General features: G+C 55.1%; 1 protein-coding gene across 1 annotated transcript; it reads left to right on the top strand.

Annotated features, from left to right (window-relative positions):
* Positions 1-2,682: 2,682 nt before the first annotated feature.
* On the top strand, positions 2,683-4,037 carry LOC110480540 (uncharacterized; the record flags this gene model as incomplete). Its single annotated transcript, XM_021548561.3, has 1 exon — positions 2,683-4,037. A coding segment is annotated over one exon (594 nt), but the record flags the coding sequence as incomplete, so codon positions are not given.
* Between the last annotated feature and the right edge of the window lie 18,697 nt (positions 4,038-22,734).

Raw genomic sequence — 22,734 nt, 5'->3', positions numbered from 1 at the left:
CCCGCGCCCGCCCCGCGCCCGGGGGACACCCCCGCCACGAGCCCCCCGCAGCCCCGAGCCCGACGGGACCCCCGGAGCCTCCCCCGGCGCCCTCCGGAACGCCCCCGGCCCCTCCCGCGCCGCGGAGCCGCCGAGGTGAGTCCGGGGGCGCGGGGACAGGGAAACGCCGTTTTTGGGGGGGAAGGTAAGGGGAAAGAGCGGAGACAGCCCCCTCCAAAAAACTGGGGAGATCCTCCACTCCGCCTCCAATTTGAGATACCCCGATGTTGGATTTGGGATGAGGGAGGCAATGGCGGAGCCGTTTTGGGGCTGGAAATGAGGGAAAAAGGAGAGTGGGAACCCTCCCACAAAAAAACTGGGAGGACACCCCCCCCCCCCAATTTAAGATACCCCGAGCTTGGATTTGGGATGGGGAGGCGATGGCGGAGGGGTGGCAAAAGATTTGGGGCGGGGGCGATGTGGATGAACGGCGGGTTTCGGGGATGGAAAGGGGAGGGAAGAGAACGGGGACCCCCTCCCCAAAAAATAAATCTGGGAGATCCCCCCTCGTCCGACTGGAGATTCCAGGGGATAAAGGGGAACGATGGATTGGAGGCGAGGGGGTGTGGTGGGGCGATGGAAATGAGACGCCGTTTATAGGGTTGGAAAAGATGGAAGGAGAGTGGGGAACACTCCTGCCCCCACAAATTTAGGAGATCCCTCTCCGATTGGGGATATCCCCGGTCTTGGATTTGGGGAGGGGGAGGTGATGGCAGGAGGCAGTGGAAGGGGAGGGGGGAGGTGCTGTTTTTAGGTTTGGAAAAGAGGGGAAAAGGAGAGTAGGGACCCCTCACAAAAATCTGGGAGGCCCCTTCTGCAGTTGTGGGTAACCTCCGTCTTGGATTTGGGGTGGGAGGGGAGATGGATTTGGGCCTGGGAGGAGTGATCAGGCGCTGGTTTTGGGGGGCAGAAGGGGGGGGAATGAGAGTGGGGACCCCCTCCAAAAAATTTGTGAGACTCCCCCAAAAAATTTGGGTTACCTCCATGTTGGATTTGAAGTGGGGGGACTGTGGATAAGCCATTTTGGAAGGAGGGGCAAGAGAGTGGGAACCACTCAAAAAAACCTTAGAGTCCCTCCCAGTATTCGATTTGGAGTGGGGGGTGAATTTTGGGGAAGGTTCCTGGGGCTTTGTTGTTCTTTTGTGCCCCCTTCCCAAAATTAAAGGGAGGGGAGCAAACCTGGGGGGACTGGGAGTAATTTGGAGGCACCCTGGGTGATCTGGGGGGTCCCGGGTGATTTTGAGGGGCGCTGACCCCCTGAGACCCTCAAAGAGCAGATGGGGGGAATTGGGGAGTATAGGGTGATTGGGGGAACAGGGATATTTGAGGGGGCACTGAGGGATTTGGGATCACATGGAGGAGTTTGAGGTTACACTGAGGGATTTGAGGAGGGGACATGAAGAGATTTGGGGTGACACAGAGAGATTTTGGGGGAACAGATGGGCTGGGGGGCAGAGAGATTTTTGGGGGGCTGAAACTTAGGAGGACATGAGGGGATTTGGGATCACCCTGAAGGATTTGGGGGGGTAACACAGAAGGATTTGGGTGGGGTACATGGAAATTGAGGGGGTCACATGGAGGATTTTAGAGTCACCCTGAGAAATTTGGGGGGTGCAGCAGGAGCCAGGATGCAAACAGTCCTTTGGAATGGGGGCTGGCTGTGGGTTTCTGCTGCACAGAGGGGTCCTGGGGTGTTTTGGGGTGCTCAGGGCCCTCCTTGACGCTGCAGTCCCCACAGGAGCCCTCATGGAGCAGGACGAGCCAGACGTGGTGGAGCTGCAGGACTCGGATGAGGGGGACGTGGTCCGGAGGGTCTTCATTGGTGAGGGGGGACCCCAAAAGTGGATGAGGGGGTTGGGGGGCTCCAGGTAACCCAGAAAGGCAGTAGAGGAAACTTGGGGGGCTCCAGACACCCCAAGAAGGGGATGCAGGCAAATCTGGGGGGACTCCAGACACACCTAGAAGGGGGTAAAGGCATTTGGGATGGGGTTCAAGGCACTTCTGGGGGTCTCCAGACACCATTGGAGGGGGTTAGAGGCATTTCAGGGGGTCTTAAAACACTGTTGAGGGGGTTCCAGATCCCCCAAGAAAGGGAATAGGGAATTTTGGGGGCCTTCAGGTACTTTTGGGGGGCTCCAGGCACTCCAGGAGAGGGCACAGCCTCCTTTTCGGGCACAGTGAGCATTTGGGGAGGGGATCCAGTCCCTTTTTGGGTCACAATGAACATTTGGGTCAGGGGCTCAATAAATATTTGAGGAGAAGGCCCTGCCCGTTTTTGGGTCACAACAACCATTTGGGGAGGGGTCCCAGCCCCTTTTGGGTCACAGCAAATATTTTGAGGAGGCTCCAGGCAAACTGGGGAGGCTCCAGGCACCCTTTTAGTGCACAATGAGCATTTGGGGAGGGGGCCCAGCCCGTTTTAGGAATAAAATAAACATTTATGTCAGGGTCCCAGCCCCTTTTAGGGTCACAGCAAACATTTGGTGTGGAGGTCCAGCCCCTTCTGTGCTCTCACCCCCAGCCGATGACGGCATCGTGAGCGACGGCGAGGCCGAGGTGCTGCCGCACGAGATCATCCGCACGGTGATCCCGCACGGCCCCCTGTGCCCCCCGCCGCCCTGCGGGACCCCCGCCCCGGCCCCGGGGGGCTCCGAGGAGGGCGGGGGGCGGCGGGGCGCGGGCCGCCAGCGCCCCTTCATCTGCAACGAGTGCGGCAAGAGCTTCAGCCACTGGTCCAAGCTGCTGCGGCACCAGCGCACACACACGGGCGAGCGGCCCAGCACCTGCGGCGAGTGTGGCAAGAGCTTCTCGCAGAACTCGCACCTGGTGCAGCACCGCCGCACCCACACCGGGGAGAAGCCGTACAGGTGCGGCCACTGCGGCAAGAGCTTCTCCTGGAGCTCCAACCTCATCCAGCACCAGCGCATTCACACCGGGGAGCGCCCGTACGGCTGCGCTGAGTGCGGCAAGAGCTTCACGCAGAGCAAGAACCTCATCAAGCACCAGCGCACCCACGCCGGGCCAGGGGCAGCGCGGCCGCGGCGCTGCGCCCACCCTGCAGGTGCCCCAAGGGCGCTGAAGGGGCCTCGGGCGGGGGGCGAGGGCGAGGGGCCCGCGGGGGCCTCGGGCGGCTGCGGGCAGGAGCCGCTGATCTGCGTGGAGTGCGGGGAGAGCTTTGCCCGGAGCGCCGCGCTCAGGAGGCACCGCCGGGGACACCGTCCGCTCTTCGTGCCCTGAGGGACAGTGGCAGCGGGACATGGGGACATGGGGCACTGCCCTTCGCACCCTGAGGGGACACTGGAGAGGGCACAGGGACAGTGGGGCACTGTGCTCACACTGCCAGGGCACCACCTGCTCTTTGTGTCCTGAGGGGCAGGAGGACAGTGGCACTGGAACATGGGGACATGGGGCACCACCCGCTCTTTGTGTCCTGAGGGGCAGGGGGACAGTGGCACTGGGACATGGGGACACGATAGTTGGGGCACTGGCCACTCTTCATGCCCTGAGGGGACACCGCGGTGGGGACACAAGGACAGTTGAACAATGTTCTGGCAGCGTCTGCTCTTGGTGACGCGGGGACACACAGTGGGCCACTCTGGTGGAGGACACGGGGACTGTACCACAGACTGGAGACACAGGGATTGTTTCAGTGGCAGGATGTGGTGCTAGAGCTGGGGTCACACGAGTTATGCCACAGGTGAGGGGACATGGTGACACCCAGCTGGGGGGACACAGTGCGGGGAACCTGGACTGGGACAAAGCACACGGTGACACTCAGGGTGACACAGAGCTGATGTCCCCAAGCCCACCTGTGCCCCGTGTCACCCTTGGTGCTGTTCCCCATCAGTGCCACATCCCAGAGCTGTAAATAGGGGAAGGGGGGAGGGACATGAGGGTGGGACCCTGGGGGAGGGAGGAGGTGACACCAGGACCCCTTGTGGAGTGGGGTGGGGGCACAGATGGGGCTGGACTCTGAATAAAGTTGTGTTTTGGGGGGACCTGGTCATTGGTTTTACAGGTTGCAAAAATGGGGTGGGGGGGAAGTTCTCCAAGGGAGGGGGTAGGCACAACCCCAGGAGAGAGACCAGAAACCCCTTGGGGAGGGCAAAAAGCCCCCATGTGGGGGAGTTTGGGGGGCTCAGGGATTTGGAGGGTCCCGGGTCAGTCCCTGCAAAGCCTTAAAGGACAGGGGGAGTGACAGAGGAAATTTGTGGGTCAAAAAAGAGGTCTCAAAACTTGGAAGGGATTGCAGGAAGGTCCCAAATTAGGAGGAGGTCGAGGAGACCCCAAAACTGGGAAGGGCTCCCATTTAAGTGGGGAGGGGGATTGGGGGACACCAAATTCTGTGGGTGCAGCTGTGGCAGAGCCTTCCCCCCCCCCCCCCCCCACCCCCAATACCCCAAGTTCTTCCTCTCAAAACCCCTCAAAAACCCCCAGATCCCACTCAGAGCTGTCTCTCCTTTATTCCAGGGACTGGTACAAAATGGGGAAGTGTTGGGATTTCAGGGGGGCTGCACCCCCAATCCCCCAACAAGATTTTTGGGGTGGGGGGCTATGCCTTGGCACAGCCCGGGAGCCCTGCGGCACCATCAGTGGCTGCAGCTTCTGCATCATCTCCAGCGTGGCCAGGGGGAAACGTGGGGGGCAAGGGGGCTGCAAAGTGGGGACGAGGCAGGGGACAAGGAGGGAACTCAGAGGGGACCCTCCTAAAATTGTGAATGGCGCAGGATTTCTCCAGAACAAAGCTGCCAGCAGTTTGGACTCAGTTTGCCCTTGGAGTGCCAGAGCCCTCCTCGGAGCAGACATCGAGACACGGCAGGAGGTGAGTTTTGTTTTGCACAGAAAAGGGCTGGAATTGGTGTCCGGGGCCTGTGGCCCTGAGTGGGAACCGCCAGCAGAAATTCAGAACAGTGCAGGATATGCCCCAGACCTGAGCGGCCACCACCTCGAACTTGTGCTGCCCTGATAGACCCAAGGGAGCCCTACAAACTGACATCAGGAACCTGGACTGCTGAGTTTTCTTTCCCAGGGAAAATGGCCAAAGGATGTGCCCAGGGGCCCCTGGCCCTGGGCTGGGCCCTGACTGCAAAGAATCCTTATATCGAAGGATGCAACCCAGACCGAAGTTGTCCCCACCTCAAACTTGTGCTGTCCTGATAGACCCAAGGGAGCCCTACAAACTGACATCAGGAACCTGGACTGCTGAGTTTTCTTTCCCAGGGAAAATGGAAAAAGGATGTGCCCAGGGGCCCCTGGCCCTGACTGCAAAGAATCCTTATATCGAAGGATGGAGCCCAGACCGAAGTTGTCCCCACCTCAAACTTGTGCTGCCCTGATAGACCCAAGGGAGCCCTACAAACTGACATCAGGAACCTGGACTGCTGAGTTTTCCTTGCCAGGAAAAATGGCCAAAGGATGTGCCCAGGGGCCCCTGGCCCTGGGCTGGGACCTGATTGCAAAAAATCCTCATATCGAAGGATGCACCCCACATCGAAGTTGTCCCCACTTCAAACTTGTGCTGCCCTGATAGACCCAAGGGAGCCCTACAAACTGACATCAGGAACCTGGACTGCTGAGTTTTCTTTCCCAAGGAAAATGGAAAAAGGATGTGCCCAGGGTCCCCTGGCCCTGGGCTGGGCCTGACTGCAAAGAATCCTTATATCCAAGGATGGAGCCCAGACCGAAGTTGTCCCCACCTCAAATTTGTGCTGGCCGGATAGATCCAAGGGAGCCCTACAAACTGACATCAGGAATCTGAGCTGCTGAGTTTTCTTTCCCAGGGGAAATGGAAAAAGGATGTGCCCAGGGGCCCCTGGCCCTGACTGCAAAAAATCCTTATATCGAAGGATGGACCCGAGACCGAAGTTGTCCCCACCTCAAACTTGTGCTGCCCTGATAGACCCAAGGGAGCCCTACAAACTGACATCAGGAACCTGGACTGCTGAGTTTTCTTTCCCAGGGGAAATGGAAAAAGGATGTGCCCAGGGGCCCCCTGCTCTGGCCTGGGCCTGACTGTAAAGAATCCTTATATCGAAGGATGCAACCCAGACCGAAGTTGTCCCCACCTCAAACTTGTGCTGCCCTGATAGAGCCAAGGGAGCCCTACAAACTGACATCAGGAACCTGGACTGCTGAGTTTTCTTTCCCAGGGAAAATGGCCAAAGGATGTGCCCAGGGGCCCCTGGCCCTGGGCTGGGCCTGAGTGCAAAGAATCATTATATCGAAGGATTGAGCCCAGACCGAAGTTGTCCCCACCTCAAATTCGTGCTGGCCGGATAGAGCCAAGGGAGCCCTACAAACTGACATCAGGAACCTGGACTGCTGAGTTTTCTTTCCCAGGGGAAATGGAAAAAGGATGTGCCCAGGGGCCCCTGGCCGTGACTGCAAAAAATCCTTATATCGAAGGATGGAGCCCAGACCGAAGTTGTCCCCACCTCAAACTTGTGCTGCCCTGATAGACCCAAGGGAGCCCTACAAACTGACATCAGGAACCTGGACTGCTGAGTTTTCTTTCCCAGGGAAAATGGAAAAAGGATGTGCCCAGGGGCCCCTGGCCCTGGGCTGGGGCCTCACTACAAAAAATCCTTATATCGAAGGATGGACCCCACACCGAAGTTGTCCCCACCTCAAACTTGTGCTGCCCTGATACACCCAAGGGAGCCCTACAAACTGACATCAGGAACCTGGACTGCTGAGTTTTCTTTCCCAGGGAAAATGGAAAAAGGATGTGCCCAGGGTCCCCCGGCCCTGGGCTGGGCCTGACTGTAAAGAATCCTTATATCGAAGGATGGAGCCCAGACCGAAGTTGTCCCCACCTCAGACTTGTGCTGCCCTGATAGACCCAAGGGAGCCCTACAAACTGACATCAGGAACCTGGACTGCTGAGTTTTCTTTCCCAGGGAAAATGGAAAAAGGATGTGTCCAGGGGCCCCTGGCCCTTACTGCAAAGAATCCTTATATCGAAGGATGCACCCCACACCGAAGTTGTCCCCACTTCAAACTTGTGCTGCCCTGATAGAGCCAAGGGAGCCCTACAAACTGACATCAGGAACCTGGACTGCTGAGTTTTCTTTCCCAGGGAAAATGGAAAAAGGGTGTGCCCAGGGGCCCCTGGCCCTGGGCTGGGGCCGGACTGCAAAGAATCCTTATATCGAAGGATGGACCCGAGACCGAAGTTGTCCCCACCTCAAACTTGTGCTGCCCTGATAGACCCAAGGGAGCCCTACAAACTGACATCAGGAATCTGAGCTGCTGAGTTTTCTTTCCCAGGGGAAATGGAAAAAGGATGTGCCCAGGGGCCCCTGGCCCTGACTGCAAAGAATCCTTATATCGAAGGATGGACCCGAGACCAAAGTTGTCCCCACCTCAAATTCGTGCTGGCCTGATAGACCCAAGGGAGCCCTACAAACTGACATCAGTAACCTGGACTGCTGAGTTTTCTTTCCCAGGGAAAATGGAAAAAGGATGTGCCCAGGGGCCCCTGGCCCTGACTGCAAGGAATCCTTATATCGAAGGATGGAGCCCAGACCGAAGTTGTCCCCACCTCAAACTTGTGCTGCCCTGATAGACCCAAGGGAGCCCTACAAACTGACATCAGGAACCTGGACTGCTGAGTTTTCTTTCCCAGGGAAAATGGAAAAAGGAGGTGCCAAGGGTCCCCTGGACCTGGGCTGGGCCTGACTGTAAAGAATCCTTATATCGAAGAATGGACCCGAGACCGAAGTTGTCCCCAGCTGAAACATGTGCTGCCCTGATAGAGCCAAGGGAGCCCTACAAACTGACATCAGGAACCTGGACTGCTGAGTTTTCTTTCCCAGGGAAAATGGCCAAAGGATGTGCCCAGGGGCCCCTGGCCCTGGTCTGGGGCCGGACTGCAAAGAATCCTTATATCGAAGGATGGAGCCCAGACCGAAGTTGTCCCCACCTCAAACTTGTGCTGCCCTGATAGACCCAAGGGAGCCCTACAAACTGACATCAGGAACCTGGACTGCTGAGTTTTCTTTCCCAGGGAAAATGGAAAAAGGATGTGCCCAGGGGCCCCTGGCCCTCACTGCAAAAAATCCTTATATCGAAGGATGGACCCGAGACCAAAGTTGTCCCCACCTCAAACTTGTGCTGCCCTGATAGACCCAAGGGAGCCCTGCAAACTGACATCAGGAATCTGAGCTGCTGAGTTTTCTTTCCCAGGGGAAATGGAAAAAGGATGTGCCCAGGGGCCCCTGGCCCTGACTGCAAAAAATCCTTATATCGAAGGATGGACCCGAGACCAAAGTTGTCCCCACCTCAAATTTGTGCTGCCCTGATAGACCCAAGGGAGCCCTACAAACTGACATCAGTAACCTGGACTGCTGAGTTTTCTTTCCCAGGGAAAATGGAAAAAGGATGTGTCCAGGGGCCCCTGGCCCTGACTGCAAGGAATCCTTATATCGAAGGATGGAGCCCAGACCGAAGTTGTCCCCACCTCAAACTTGTGCTGCCCTGATAGAGCCAAGGGAGCCCGACAAACAGACATCAGGAACCTGGACTGCTGAGTTTTCTTTCCCAGGGAAAATGGAAAAAGGATGTGCCCAGGGGCCCCTGGCCCTGGTCTGGGGCCGGACTGCAAAGAATCCTTATATCGAAGGATGGACCCGAGACCGAAGTTGTCCCCACCTCAGACTTGTGCTGCCCTGATAGACCCAAGGGAGCCCGACAAACTGACATCAGGAACCTGGACTGCTGAGTTTTCTTTCCCAGGGGAAATGGAAAAAGGATGTGCCCAGGGGCCCCTGGCCCTGACTGCAAAAAATCCTTATATCGAAGGATGGACCCGAGACCGAAGTTGTCCCCACCTCAAACTTATGCTGCCCTGATAGACCCAAGGGAGCCCTACAAACTGACATCAGGAACCTGGACTGCTGAGTTTTCTTTCCCAGGGAAAATGGAAAAAGGATGTGCCCAGGGGCCCCTGGCCCTGACTGCAAAAAATCCTTATATCGAAGGATGGACCCGAGACCAAAGTTGTCCCCACCTCAAATTCGTGCTGGCCTGATAGACCCAAGGGAGCCCTACAAACTGACATCAGTAACCTGGACTGCTGAGTTTTCTTTCCCAGGGGAAATGGAAAAAGGATGTGCCCAGGGGGCCCTGGCCCTGACTGCAAAGAATCATTATATTGAAGGATTGAGCCCAGACCGAAGTTGTCCCCACCTCAAACTTGTGCTGCCCTGATAGACCCAAGGGAGCCCTACAAACTGACATCAGGAACCTGGACTGCTGAGTTTTCTTTCCCAGGGAAAATGGAAAAAGGAGGTGCCAAGGGTCCCCTGGACCTGGGCTGGGCCTGACTGTAAAGAATCCTTATATCGAAGAATGGACCCGAGACCGAAGTTGTCCCCAGCTGAAACATGTGCTGCCCTGATAGAGCCAAGGGAGCCCTACAAACTGACATCAGGAACCTGGACTGCTGAGTTTTCTTTCCCAGGGAAAATGGCCAAAGGATGTGCCCAGGGGCCCCTGGCCCTGGTCTGGGGCCGGACTGCAAAGAATCCTTATATCGAAGGATGGACCCGAGACCGAAGTTGTCCCCACCTCAAACTTGTGCTGCCCTGATACACCCAAGGGAGCCCTACAAACTGACATCAGGAACCTGGACTGCTGAGTTTTCTTTCCCAGGGAAAATGGAAAAAGGAGGTGCCCAGGGGCCCCTGGCCCTGGGCTGGGCCTGACTGTAAAGAATCCTTATATCGAAGGATGGAGCCCAGACCGAAGTTGTCCCCACCTCAAACTTGTGCTGCCCTGATAGAGCCAAGGGAGCCCTACAAACTGACATCAGGAACCTGGACTGCTGAGTTTTCTTTCCCAGGGAAAATGGAAAAAGGATGTGCCCAGGGTCCCCCGGCCCTGGGCTGGGCCTGACTGTAAAGAATCCTTATATCGAAGGATGGAGCCCAGACCGAAGTTGTCCCCACCTCAGACTTGTGCTGCCCTGATAGACCCAAGGGAGCCCTACAAACTGACATCAGGAACCTGGACTGCTGAGTTTTCTTTCCCAGGGAAAATGGAAAAAGGATGTGTCCAGGGGCCCCTGGCCCTTACTGCAAAGAATCCTTATATCGAAGGATGCACCCCACACCGAAGTTGTCCCCACCTCAAACTTGTGCTGCCCTGATAGAGCCAAGGGAGCCCTACAAACTGACATCAGGAACCTGGACTGCTGAGTTTTCTTTCCCAGGGAAAATGGAAAAAGGGTGTGCCCAGGGGCCCCTGGCCCTGGGCTGGGGCCGGACTGCAAAGAATCCTTATATCGAAGGATGGACCCGAGACCGAAGTTGTCCCCACCTCAAACTTGTGCTGCCCTGATAGACCCAAGGGAGCCCTACAAACTGACATCAGGAATCTGAGCTGCTGAGTTTTCTTTCCCAGGGGAAATGGAAAAAGGATGTGCCCAGGGGCCCCTGGCCCTGACTGCAAAAAATCCTTATATCGAAGGATGGACCCGAGACCAAAGTTGTCCCCACCTCAAATTCGTGCTGGCCTGATAGACCCAAGGGAGCCCTACAAACTGACATCAGTAACCTGGACTGCTGAGTTTTCTTTCCCAGGGAAAATGGAAAAAGGATGTGCCCAGGGGCCCCTGGCCCTGACTGCAAGGAATCCTTATATCGAAGGATGGAGCCCAGACCGAAGTTGTCCCCACCTCAAACTTGTGCTGCCCTGATAGACCCAAGGGAGCCCGACAAACTGACATCAGGAACCTAGACTGCTGAGTTTTCTTTCCCAGGGAAAATGGAAAAAGGATGTGCCCAGGGGCCCCTGGCCCTGGTCTGGGGCCGGACTGCAAAGAATCCTTATATCGAAGGATGGACCCGAGACCGAAGTTGTCCCCACCTCAAACTTGTGCTGCCCTGATAGACCCAAGGGAGCCCTACAAACTGACATCAGGAACCTGGACTGCTGAGTTTTCTTTCCCAGGGGAAATGGAAAAAGGATGTGCCCAGGGGGCCCTGGCCCTGACTGCAAAGAATCATTATATTGAAGGATTGAGCCCAGACCGAAGTTGTCCCCACCTCAAACTTGTGCTGCCCTGATAGACCCAAGGGAGCCCTACAAACTGACATCAGGAACCTGGACTGCTGAGTTTTCTTTCCCAGGGAAAATGGAAAAAGTAGGTGCCAAGGGTCCCCTGGACCTGGGCTGGGCCTGACTGTAAAGAATCCTTATATCGAAGAATGGACCCGAGACCGAAGTTGTCCCCAGCTGAAACATGTGCTGCCCTGATAGAGCCAAGGGAGCCCTACAAACTGACATCAGGAACCTGGACTGCTGAGTTTTCTTTCCCAGGGAAAATGGCCAAAGGATGTGCCCAGGGGCCCCTGGCCCTGGTCTGGGGCCGGACTGCAAAGAATCCTTATATCGAAGGATGGAGCCCAGACCGAAGTTGTCCCCACCTCAAACTTGTGCTGCCCTGATAGACCCAAGGGAGCCCTACAAACTGACATCAGGAACCTGGACTGCTGAGTTTTCTTTCCCAGGGAAAATGGAAAAAGGATGTGCCCAGGGGCCCCTGGCCCTGGGCCCCTGGCCCTCACTGCAAAAAATCCTTATATCGAAGGATGGACCCGAGACCAAAGTTGTCCCCACCTCAAACTTGTGCTGCCCTGATAGACCCAAGGGAGCCCTGCAAACTGACATCAGGAATCTGAGCTGCTGAGTTTTCTTTCCCAGGGGAAATGGAAAAAGGATGTGCCCAGGGGCCCCTGGCCCTGACTGCAAAAAATCCTTATATCGAAGGATGGACCCGAGACCAAAGTTGTCCCCACCTCAAATTTGTGCTGGCCTGATAGACCCAAGGGAGCCCTACAAACTGACATCAGTAACCTGGACTGCTGAGTTTTCTTTCCCAGGGAAAATGGAAAAAGGATGTGTCCAGGGGCCCCTGGCCCTGACTGCAAGGAATCCTTATATCGAAGGATGGAGCCCAGACCGAAGTTGTCCCCACCTCAAACTTGTGCTGCCCTGATAGAGCCAAGGGAGCCCGACAAACAGACATCAGGAACCTGGACTGCTGAGTTTTCTTTCCCAGGGAAAATGGAAAAAGGATGTGCCCAGGGGCCCCTGGCCCTGGTCTGGGGCCGGACTGCAAAGAATCCTTATATCGAAGGATGGACCCGAGACCGAAGTTGTCCCCACCTCAGACTTGTGCTGCCCTGATAGACCCAAGGGAGCCCGACAAACTGACATCAGGAACCTGGACTGCTGAGTTTTCTTTCCCAGGGGAAATGGAAAAAGGATGTGCCCAGGGGCCCCTGGCCCTGACTGCAAAAAATCCTTATATCGAAGGATGGACCCGAGACCGAAGTTGTCCCCACCTCAAACTTATGCTGCCCTGATAGACCCAAGGGAGCCCTACAAACTGACATCAGGAACCTGGACTGCTGAGTTTTCTTTCCCAGGGAAAATGGAAAAAGGATGTGCCCAGGGGCCCCTGGCCCTGACTGCAAAAAATCCTTATATCGAAGGATGGACCCGAGACCAAAGTTGTCCCCACCTCAAACTTGTGCTGGCCTGATAGACCCAAGGGAGCCCTACAAACTGACATCAGTAACCTGGACTGCTGAGTTTTCTTTCCCAGGGAAAATGGAAAAAGGATGTGTCCAGGGGCCCCTGGCCCTGACTGCAAGGAATCCTTATATCGAAGGATGGAGCCCAGACCGAAGTTGTCCCCACCTCAAACTTGTGCTGCCCTGATAGAGCCAAGGGAGCCCGACAAACAGACATCAGGAACCTGGACTGCTGAGTTTTCTTTCCCAGGGAAAATGGAAAAAGGATGTGCCCAGGGTCCCCCGGCTCTGGGCTGGGCCTGACTGCAAAGAATCATTATATCGAAGGATGGAACCCAGACCGAAGTTGTCCCCACCTCAAACTTGTGCTGCCGTGATAGACCCAAGGGAGCCCTACAAACTGACATCAGGAACCTGGACTGCTGAGTTTTCTTTCCCAGGGGAAATGGAAAAAGGATGTGCCCAGGGGCCCCTGGCCCTGACTGCAAAAATTCCTTATATCGAAGGATGGACCCGAGACCGAAGTTGTCCCCACCTCAAACTTATGCTGCCCTGATAGACCCAAGGGAGCCCTACAAACTGACATCAGGAACCTGGACTGCTGAGTTTTCTTTCCCAGGGAAAATGGAAAAAGGATGTGCCCAGGGGCCCCTGGCCCTGGTCTGGGGCCGGACTGCAAAGAATCCTTATATCGAAGGATGGACCCGAGACCGAAGTTGTCCCCACCTCAAACTTGTGCTGCCCTGATACACCCAAGGGAGCCCTACAAACTGACATCAGGAATCTGAGCTGCTGAGTTTTCTTTCCCAGGGGAAATGGAAAAAGGATGTGTCCAGGGGCCCCTGGCCCTGACTGCAAGGAATCCTTATATCGAAGGATGGAGCCCAGACCGAAGTTGTCCCCACCTCAAACTTGTGCTGCCCTGATAGACCCAAGGGAGCCCGACAAACTGACATCAGGAACCTGGACTGCTGAGTTTTCTTTCCCAGGGGAAATGGAAAAAGGATGTGCCCAGGGTCCCCCGGCTCTGGGCTGGGCCTGACTGGAAAGAATCCTTATATCGAAGGATGCAACCCACACCGAAGTTGTCCTCACCTCAACCTTGTGCTGCCCTGATAGAGCCAAGGGAGCCCTACAAACTGACTTCAGGAACCTGGACTGCTGAGTTTTCTTTCCCAGGGGAAATGGAAAAAGGATGTGCCCAGGGGCCCCTGGCCCTGACTGCAAAAAATCCTTATATCGAAGGATGGACCCGAGACCGAAGTTGTCCCCACCTCAAACTTGTGCTGGCCTGATAGACCCAAGGGAGCCCTACAAACTGACATCAGGAACCTGGACTGCTGAGTTTTCTTTCCCAGGGAAAATGGAAAAAGGATGTGCCCAGGGGCCCCAGGCCCTGGGCTGGGCCTGACTGCAAAGAATCATTATATTGAAGGATTGAGCCCAGACCGAAGTTGTCCCCACCTCAAACTTGTGCTGCCCTGATAGAGCCAAGGGAGCCCTACAAACTGACATCAGGAACCTGGACTGCTGAGTTTTCTTTCCCAGGGAAAATGGAAAAAGGATGTGTCCAGGGGCCCCTGGCCCTGATTGCAAAGAATCCTTATATCGAAGGATGGACCCGAGACCGAAGTTGTCCCCACCTCAAACTTGAGCTGCCCTGATAGACCCAAGGGAGCCCTACAAACTGACATCAGGAACCTGGACTGCTGAGTTTTCTTTCCCAGGGAAAATGGAAAAAGGAGGTGCCAAGGGTCCCCTGGACCTGGGCTGGGCCTGACTGTAAAGAATCCTTATATCGAAGGATGGACCCGAGACCGAAGTTGTCCCCAGCTGAAACATGTGCTGCCCTGATAGACCCAAGGGAGCCCTACAAAATGACATCAGGAACCTGGACTGCTGAGTTTTCTTTCCCAGGGGAAATGGAAAAAGGATGTGCCCAGGGGCCCCCTGCTCTGGGCTGGGCCTGACTGCAAAGAATCCTTATATCGAAGGATGGAACCCAGACCGAAGTTGTCCCCACCTCAAACTTGTGCTGCCCTGATAGAGCCAAGGGAGCCCTACAAACTGACATCAGGAACCTGGACTGCTGAGTTTTCTTTCCCAGGGAAAATGGCCAAAGGATGTGCCCAGGGGCCCCTGGCCCTGGGCTGGGCCTGAGTGCAAAGAATCATTATATCGAAGGATTGAGCCCAGACCGAAGTTGTCCCCACCTCAAACTTGTGCTGCCCTGATAGACCCAAGGGAGCCCTACAAACTGACATCAGGAACCTGGACTGCTGAGTTTTCTTTCCCAGGGAAAATGGAAAAAGGATGTGTCCAGGGGCCCCTGGCCCTGACTGCAAAAAATCCTTATATCGAAGGATGCACCCCACACCGAAGTTGTCCCCACTTCAAACTTGTGCTGCCCTGATAGACCCAAGGGAGCCCTACAAACTGACATCAGGAACCTGGACTGCTGAGTTTTCTTTCCCAGGGAAAATGGAAAAAGGGTGTGCCCAGGGGCCCCTGGCCCTGGGCTGGGACCTGACTGCAAAGAATCCTTATATCGAAGGATGGACCCGAGACCGAAATTGTCCCCACCTCAAACTTGTGCTGCCCTGATAGAGCCAAGGGAGCCCTACAAACTGACATCAGGAACCTGGACTGCTGAGCTTTCTTTCCCAGGGAAAATGGCCAAAGGATGTGCCCAGGGGCCCCTGGCCCTGGTCTGGGGCCGGACTGCAAAGAATCCTTATATCGAAGGATGGACCCGAGACCGAAGTTGTCCCCACCTCAAACTTGTGCTGCCCTGATACACCCAAGGGAGCCCTACAAACTGACATCAGGAACCTGGACTGCTGAGTTTTCTTTCCCAGGGAAAATGGAAAAAGGATGTGCCCAGGGGCCCCTGGCCCTGGGCTGGGCCTGACTGTAAAGAATCCTTATATCGAAGGATGGAGCCCAGACCGAAGTTGTCCCCACCTCAAACTTGTGCTGCCCTGATAGACCCAAGGGAGCCCTACAAACTGACATCAGGAACCTGGACTGCTGAGTTTTCTTTCCCAGGGGAAATGGAAAAAGGATGTGCCCAGGGGCCCCTGGCCCTGGGCTGGGCCCTCACTGCAAAAAGTCATTATATCGAAGGATGGACCCGAGACCAAAGTTGTCCCCACCTCAAACTTGTGCTGCCCTGATAGACCCAAGGGAGCCCTACAAACTGACATCAGGAATCTGAGCTGCTGAGTTTTCTTTCCCGGGGGAAATGGAAAAAGGATGTGCCCAGGGGCCCCTGGCCCGGACTGCAAAAAATCCTTATATCGAAGGATGGACCCGAGACCAAAGTTGTCCCCACCTCAAATTTGTGCTGGCCTGATAGACCCAAGGGAGCCCTACAAACTGACATCAGTAACCTGGACTGCTGAGTTTTCTTTCCCAGGGAAAATGGAAAAAGGATGTGCCCAGGGGCCCCTGGCCCTGACTGCAAGGAATCCTTATATCGAAGGATGGAGCCCAGACCGAAGTTGTCCCCACCTCAAACTTGTGCTGCCCTGATAGAGCCAAGGGAGCCCAACAAACAGACATCAGGAACCTGGACTGCTGAGTTTTCTTTCCCAGGGAAAATGGAAAAAGGATGTGCCCAGGGGCCCCTGGCCCTGGTCTGGGGCCGGACTGCAAAGAATCCTTATATCGAAGGATGGACCCGAGACCGAAGTTGTCCCCACCTCAAACTTGTGCTGGCCTGATAGACCCAAGGGAGCCCTACAAACTGACATCAGGAATCTGAGCTGCTGAGTTTTCTTTCCCAGGGAAAATGGAAAAAGGAGGTGCCAAGGGTCCCCTGGACCTGGGCTGGCCCTGACTGTAAAGAATCCTTATATCGAAGAATGGACCCGAGACCGAAGTTGTCCCCAGCTGAAACATGTGCTGCCCTGATAGACCCAAGGGAGCCCTACAAACTGACATCAGGAACCTGGACTGCTGAGTTTTCTTTCCCAGGGGAAATGGAAAAAGGATGTGCCCAGGGGCCCCCTGCTCTGGGCTGGGCCTGACTGCAAAGAATCCTTATATCGAAGGATGCAACCCAGACCGAAGTTGTCCCCACCTCAAACTTGTGCTGCCCTGATAGACCCAAGGGAGCCCTACAAACTGACATCAGGAACCTGGACTGCTGAGTTTTCTTTCCCAGGGAAAATGGCCAAAGGATGTGCCCAGGGGCCCCTGGCCCTGGTCTGGGGCCGGACTGCAAAGAATCCTTATATCGAAGGATGGACCCGAGACCGAAGTTGTCCCCACCTCAAACTTGAGCTGCCCTGATACACCCAAGGGAGCCCTACAAACTGACATCAGGAACCTGGACTGCTGAGTTTTCTTTCCCAGGGAAAATGGAAAAAGGATGTGCCCAGGGGCCCCTGGCCCTGGGCTGGGCCTGACTGTAAAGAATCCTTATATCGAAGGATGGAGCCTAGACTGAAGTTGTCCCCACCTCAAACTTGTGCTGCCCTGATAGACCCAAGGGAGCCCTACAAACTGACATCAGGAACCTGGACTGCTGAGTTTTCTTTCCCAGGGAAAATGGAAAAAGGATGTGTCCAGGGGCCCCTGGCCCTTACTGCAAAGAATCCTTATATCGAAGGATGCACCCCACACCGAAGTTGTCCCCACTTCAAACTTGTGCTGCCCTGATAGACCCAAGGGAGCCCTACAAACTGACATCAGGAACCTGGACTGCTGAGTTTTCTTTCCCAGGGAAAATGGAAAAAGGATGTGCCCAGGGGCCCCTGGCCCTGGGCTGGGCCCTCACTGCAAAAAGTCATTATATCGAAGGATGGACCCGAGACCAAAGTTGTCCCCACCTCAAACTTGTGCTGCCCTGATAGACCCAAGGGAGCCCTACAAACTGACATCAGGAATCTGAGCTGCTGAGTTTTCTTTCCCGGGGGAAATGGAAAAAGGATGTGCCCCGGGGCCCCTGGCCCTGACTGCAAAAAATCCTTATATCGAAGGATGGACCCGAGACCAAAGTTGTCCCCACCTCAAATTTGTGCTGGCCTGATAGACCCAAGGGAGCCCTACAAACTGACATCAGTAACCTGGACTGCTGAGTTTTCTTTCCCAGGGAAAATGGAAAAAGGATGTGCCCAGGGGCCCCTGGCCCTGACTGCAAGGAATCCTTATATCGAAGGATGGAGCCCAGACCGAAGTTGTCCCCACCTCAAACTTGTGCTGCCCTGATAGAGCCAAGGGAGCCCGAAAAACAGACATCAGGAACCTGGACTGCTGAGTTTTCTTTCCCAGGGAAAATGGAAAAAGGATGTGCCCAGGGGCCCCTGGCCCTGGTCTGGGGCCGGACTGCAAAGAATCCTTATATCGAAGGATGGACCCGAGACCGAAGTTGTCCCCACCTCAAACTTGTGCTGCCCTGATAGACCCTAGGGAGCCCTACAAACTGACATCAGGAACCTGGACTGCTGAGTTTTCTTTCCCAGGGGAAATGGAAAAAGGATGTGCCCAGGGGCCCCTGGCCCTGGGCTGGGCCTGAATGTAAAGAATCCTTATATCGAAGGATGGACCCGAGACCGAAGTTGTCCCCACCTCAAACTTGTGCTGGCCTGATAGACCCAAGGGAGCCCTACAAACTGACATCAGGAACCTGGACTGCTGAGTTTTCTTTCCCAGGGAAAATGGAAAAAGGATGTGCCCAGGGGCCCCTGGCCCTGACTGCAAAGAATCCTTATATCGAAGGATGGAGCCCACACCGAAGTTGTCCCCACCTCAAACTTGTGCTGCCCTGATACACCCAAGGGAGCCCTACAAACTGACATCAGGAACCTGGACTGCTGAGTTTTCTTTCCCAGAGGAAATGGAAAAAGGATGTGCCCAGGGTCCCCCGGCCCTGGGCTGGGGCCTGACTGCAAAGAATCCTTATATCGAAGGATGGAGCCTACACCGAAGCTGTCCCCACCTCAAACTTGTGCTGCCCTGATAGACCCAAGGGAGCCCTACAAACTGACATCAGGAACCTGGACTGCTGAGTTTTCTTTCCCAGGGAAAATGGAAAAAGGGTGTGCCCAGGGGCCCCTGGCCCTGGGCCCCTGGCCCTCACTGCAAAAAATCCTTATATCGAAGGATGGACCCGAGACCAAAGTTGTCCCCACCTCAAACTTGTGCTGCCCTGATAGACCCAAGGGAGCCCTACAAACTGACATCAGGAATCTGAGCTGCTGAGTTTTCTTTCCCAGGGGAAATGGAAAAAGGATGTGCCCAGGGGCCCCTGGCCCTGACTGCAAAAAATCCTTATATCGAAGGATGGACCCGAGACCAAAGTTGTCCCCACCTCAAATTTGTGCTGGCCTGATAGACCCAAGGGAGCCCTACAAACTGACATCAGTAACCTGGACTGCTGAGTTTTCTTTCCCAGGGAAAATGGAAAAAGGATGTGTCCAGGGGCCCCTGGCCCTGACTGCAAGGAATCCTTATATCGAAGGATGGAGCCCAGACCGAAGTTGTCCCCACCTCAAACTTGTGCTGCCCTGATAGAGCCAAGGGAGCCCGACAAACAGACATCAGGAACCTGGACTGCTGAGTTTTCTTTCCCAGGGAAAATGGAAAAAGGATGTGCCCAGGGGTCCCTGGCCCTGGTCTGGGGCCGGACTGCAAAGAATCCTTATATCGAAGGATGGACCCGAGACCGAAGTTGTCCCCACCTCAGACTTGTGCTGCCCTGATAGACCCAAGGGAGCCCGACAAACTGACATCAGGAACCTGGACTGCTGAGTTTTCTTTCCCAGGGGAAATGGAAAAAGGATGTGCCCAGGGGCCCCTGGCCCTGACTGCAAAAAATCCTTATATCGAAGGATGGACCCGAGACCAAAGTTGTCCCCACCTCAAATTCGTGCTGGCCTGATAGACCCAAGGGAGCCCTACAAACTGACATCAGTAACCTGGACTGCTGAGTTTTCTTTCCCAGGGAAAATGGAAAAAGGATGTGCCCAGGGGCCCCTGGCCCTGACTGCAAGGAATCCTTATATCGAAGGATGGAGCCCAGACCGAAGTTGTCCCCACCTCAAACTTGTGCTGCCCTGATAGACCCAAGGGAGCCCGACAAACTGACATCAGGAACCTAGACTGCTGAGTTTTCTTTCCCAGGGAAAATGGAAAAAGGATGTGCCCAGGGGCCCCTGGCCCTGGTCTGGGGCCGGACTGCAAAGAATCCTTATATCGAAAGATGGACCCGAGACCGAAGTTGTCCCCACCTCAAACTTGTGCTGCCCTGATAGACCCAAGGGAGCCCTACAAACTGACATCAGGAACCTGGACTGCTGAGTTTTCTTTCCCAGGGGAAATGGAAAAAGGATGTGCCCAGGGGGCCCTGGGTCTGACTGCAAAGAATCATTATATTGAAGGATTGAGCCCAGACCGAAGTTGTCCCCACCTCAAACTTGTGCTGCCCTGATACACCCAAGGGAGCCCTACAAACTGACATCAGGAACCTGGACTGCTGAGTTTTCTTTCCCAGGGAAAATGGAAAAAGGATGTGCCCAGGGGCCCCTGGCCCTGGGCCCCTGGCCCTCACTGCAAAAAATCCTTATATCGAAGGATGGACCCGAGACCAAAGTTGTCCCCACCTCAAACTTGTGCTGCCCTGATAGACCCAAGGGAGCCCTACAAACTGACATCAGGAATCTGAGCTGCTGAGTTTTCTTTCCCAGGGGAAATGGAAAAAGGATGTGCCCAGGGGCCCCTGGCCCTGACTGCAAAAAATCCTTATATCGAAGGATGGACCCGAGACCAAAGTTGTCCCCACCTCAAACTTATGCTGGCCTGATAGACCCAAGGGAGCCCTACAAACTGACATCAGGAACCTGGACTGCTGAGTTTTCTTTCCCAGGGAAAATGGAAAAAGGATGTGCCCAGGGGCCCCTGGCCCTGACTGGAAGGAATCCTTATATCGAAGGATGGAGCCCAGACCGAAGTTGTCCCCACCTCAAACTTGTGCTGCCCTGATAGAGCCAAGGGAGCCCGACAAACAGACATCAGGAACCTGGACTGCTGAGTTTTCTTTCCCAGGGGAAATGGAAAAAGGATGTGCCCAGGGTCCCCCGGCTCTGGGCTGGGCCTGACTGCAAAGAATCATTATATCGAAGGATGCAACCCACACCGAAGTTGTCCCCACCTCACACTTGTGCTGCCGTGATAGACCCAAGGGAGCCCTACAAACTGACATCAGGAATCTGGACTGCTGAGTTTTCTTTCCCAGGGGAAATGGAAAAAGGATGTGCCCAGGGGCCCCTGGCCCTGGTCTGGGGCCGGACTGCAAAGAATCCTTATATCGAAGGATGGACCCGAGACAGAAGTTGTCCCCACCTCAAACTTGTGCTGCCCTGATACACCCAAGGGAGCCCTACAAACTGACATCAGGAACCTGGACTGCTGAGTTTTCTTTCCCAGGGAAAATGGAAAAAGGATGTGCCCAGGGGCCCCTGGCCCTGGGCTGGGCCTGACTGTAAAGAATCCTTATATCGAAGGATGGAGCCCAGACCGAAGTTGTCCCCACCTCAAACTTGTGCTGCCCTGATAGACCCAAGGGAGCCCTACAAACTGACATCAGGAACCTGGACTGCTGAGTTTTCTTTCCCAGGGGAAATGGAAAAAGGATGTGCCCAGGGGCCCCTGGCCCTGGGCCCCTGGCCCTCACTGCAAAAAATCCTTATATCGAAGGATGGACCCGAGACCAAAGTTGTCCCCACCTCAAATTTGTGCTGGCCTGATAGACCCAAGGGAGCCCTACAAACTGACATCAGTAACCTGGACTGCTGAGTTTTCTTTCCCAGGGAAAATGGAAAAAGGATGTGTCCAGGGGCCCCTGGCCCTGACTGCAAGGAATCCTTATATCGAAGGATGGAGCCCAGACCGAAGTTGTCCCCACCTCAAACTTGTGCTGCCCTGATAGAGCCAAGGGAGCCCGACAAACAGACATCAGGAACCTGGACTGCTGAGTTTTCTTTCCCAGGGGAAATGGAAAAAGGATGTGCCCAGGGTCCCCCGGCTCTGGGCTGGGCCTGACTGCAAAGAATCATTATATCGAAGGATGCAACCCACACCGAAGTTGTCCCCACCTCAAACTTGTGCTGCCGTGATAGACCCAAGGGAGCCCTACAAACTGACATCAGGAACCTGGACTGCTGAGTTTTCTTTCCCAGGGGAAATGGAAAAAGGATGTGCCCAGGGGCCCCTGGCCCTGACTGCAAAAAATCCTTATATCGAAGGATGGACCCGAGACCAAAGTTGTCCCCACCTCAAACTTATGCTGCCCTGATAGACCCAAGGGAGCCCTACAAACTGACATCAGGAACCTGGACTGCTGAGTTTTCTTTCCCAGGGAAAATGGAAAAAGGATGTGTCCAGGGGCCCCTGGCCCTGACTGTAAAGAATCCTTATATGGAAGGATGGAGCCCAGACCGAAGTTGTCCCCACCTCAAACTTATGCTGCCCTGATAGACCCAAGGGAGCCCTACAAACTGACATCAGGAACCTGGACTGCTGAGTTTTCTTTCCCAGGGAAAATGGAAAAAGGATGTGCCCAGGGGCCCCTGGCCCTGGTCTGGGGCCGGACTGCAAAGAATCCATATATCGAAGGATGGACCCGAGACCGAAGTTGTCCCCACCTCAAACTTGTGCTGCCCTGATAGACCCAAGGGAGCCCTACAAACTGACATCAGGAATCTGAGCTGCTGAGTTTTCTTTCCCAGGGGAAATGGAAAAAGGATGTGTCCAGGGGCCCCTGGCCCTGACAGCAAGGAATCCTTATATCGAAGGATGGAGCCCAGACCGAAGTTGTCCCCACCTCAAACTTGTGCTGCCCTGATAGACCCAAGGGAGCCCTACAAACTGACATCAGGAATCTGAGCTGCTGAGTTTTCTTTCCCAGGGGAAATGGAAAAAGGATGTGCCCAGGGGCCCCTGGCCCTGACTGCAAAAAATCCTTATATCGAAGGATGGACCCGAGACCAAAGTTGTCCCCACCTCAAATTTGTGCTGGCCTGATAGACCCAAGGGAGCCCTACAAACTGACATCAGTAACCTGGACTGCTGAGTTTTCTTTCCCAGGGAAAATGGAAAAAGGATGTGTCCAGGGGCCCCTGGCCCTGACTGCAAGGAATCCTTATATCGA

Source organism: Lonchura striata, chromosome 27 (assembly GCF_046129695.1).
Source record: "Lonchura striata isolate bLonStr1 chromosome 27, bLonStr1.mat, whole genome shotgun sequence".
Classification (NCBI taxonomy): Eukaryota; Metazoa; Chordata; class Aves; order Passeriformes; family Estrildidae; genus Lonchura; species Lonchura striata.
Note: the sequence above shows the minus strand (reverse complement) of the source record. Positions and strands in the feature narration are given on the sequence as shown.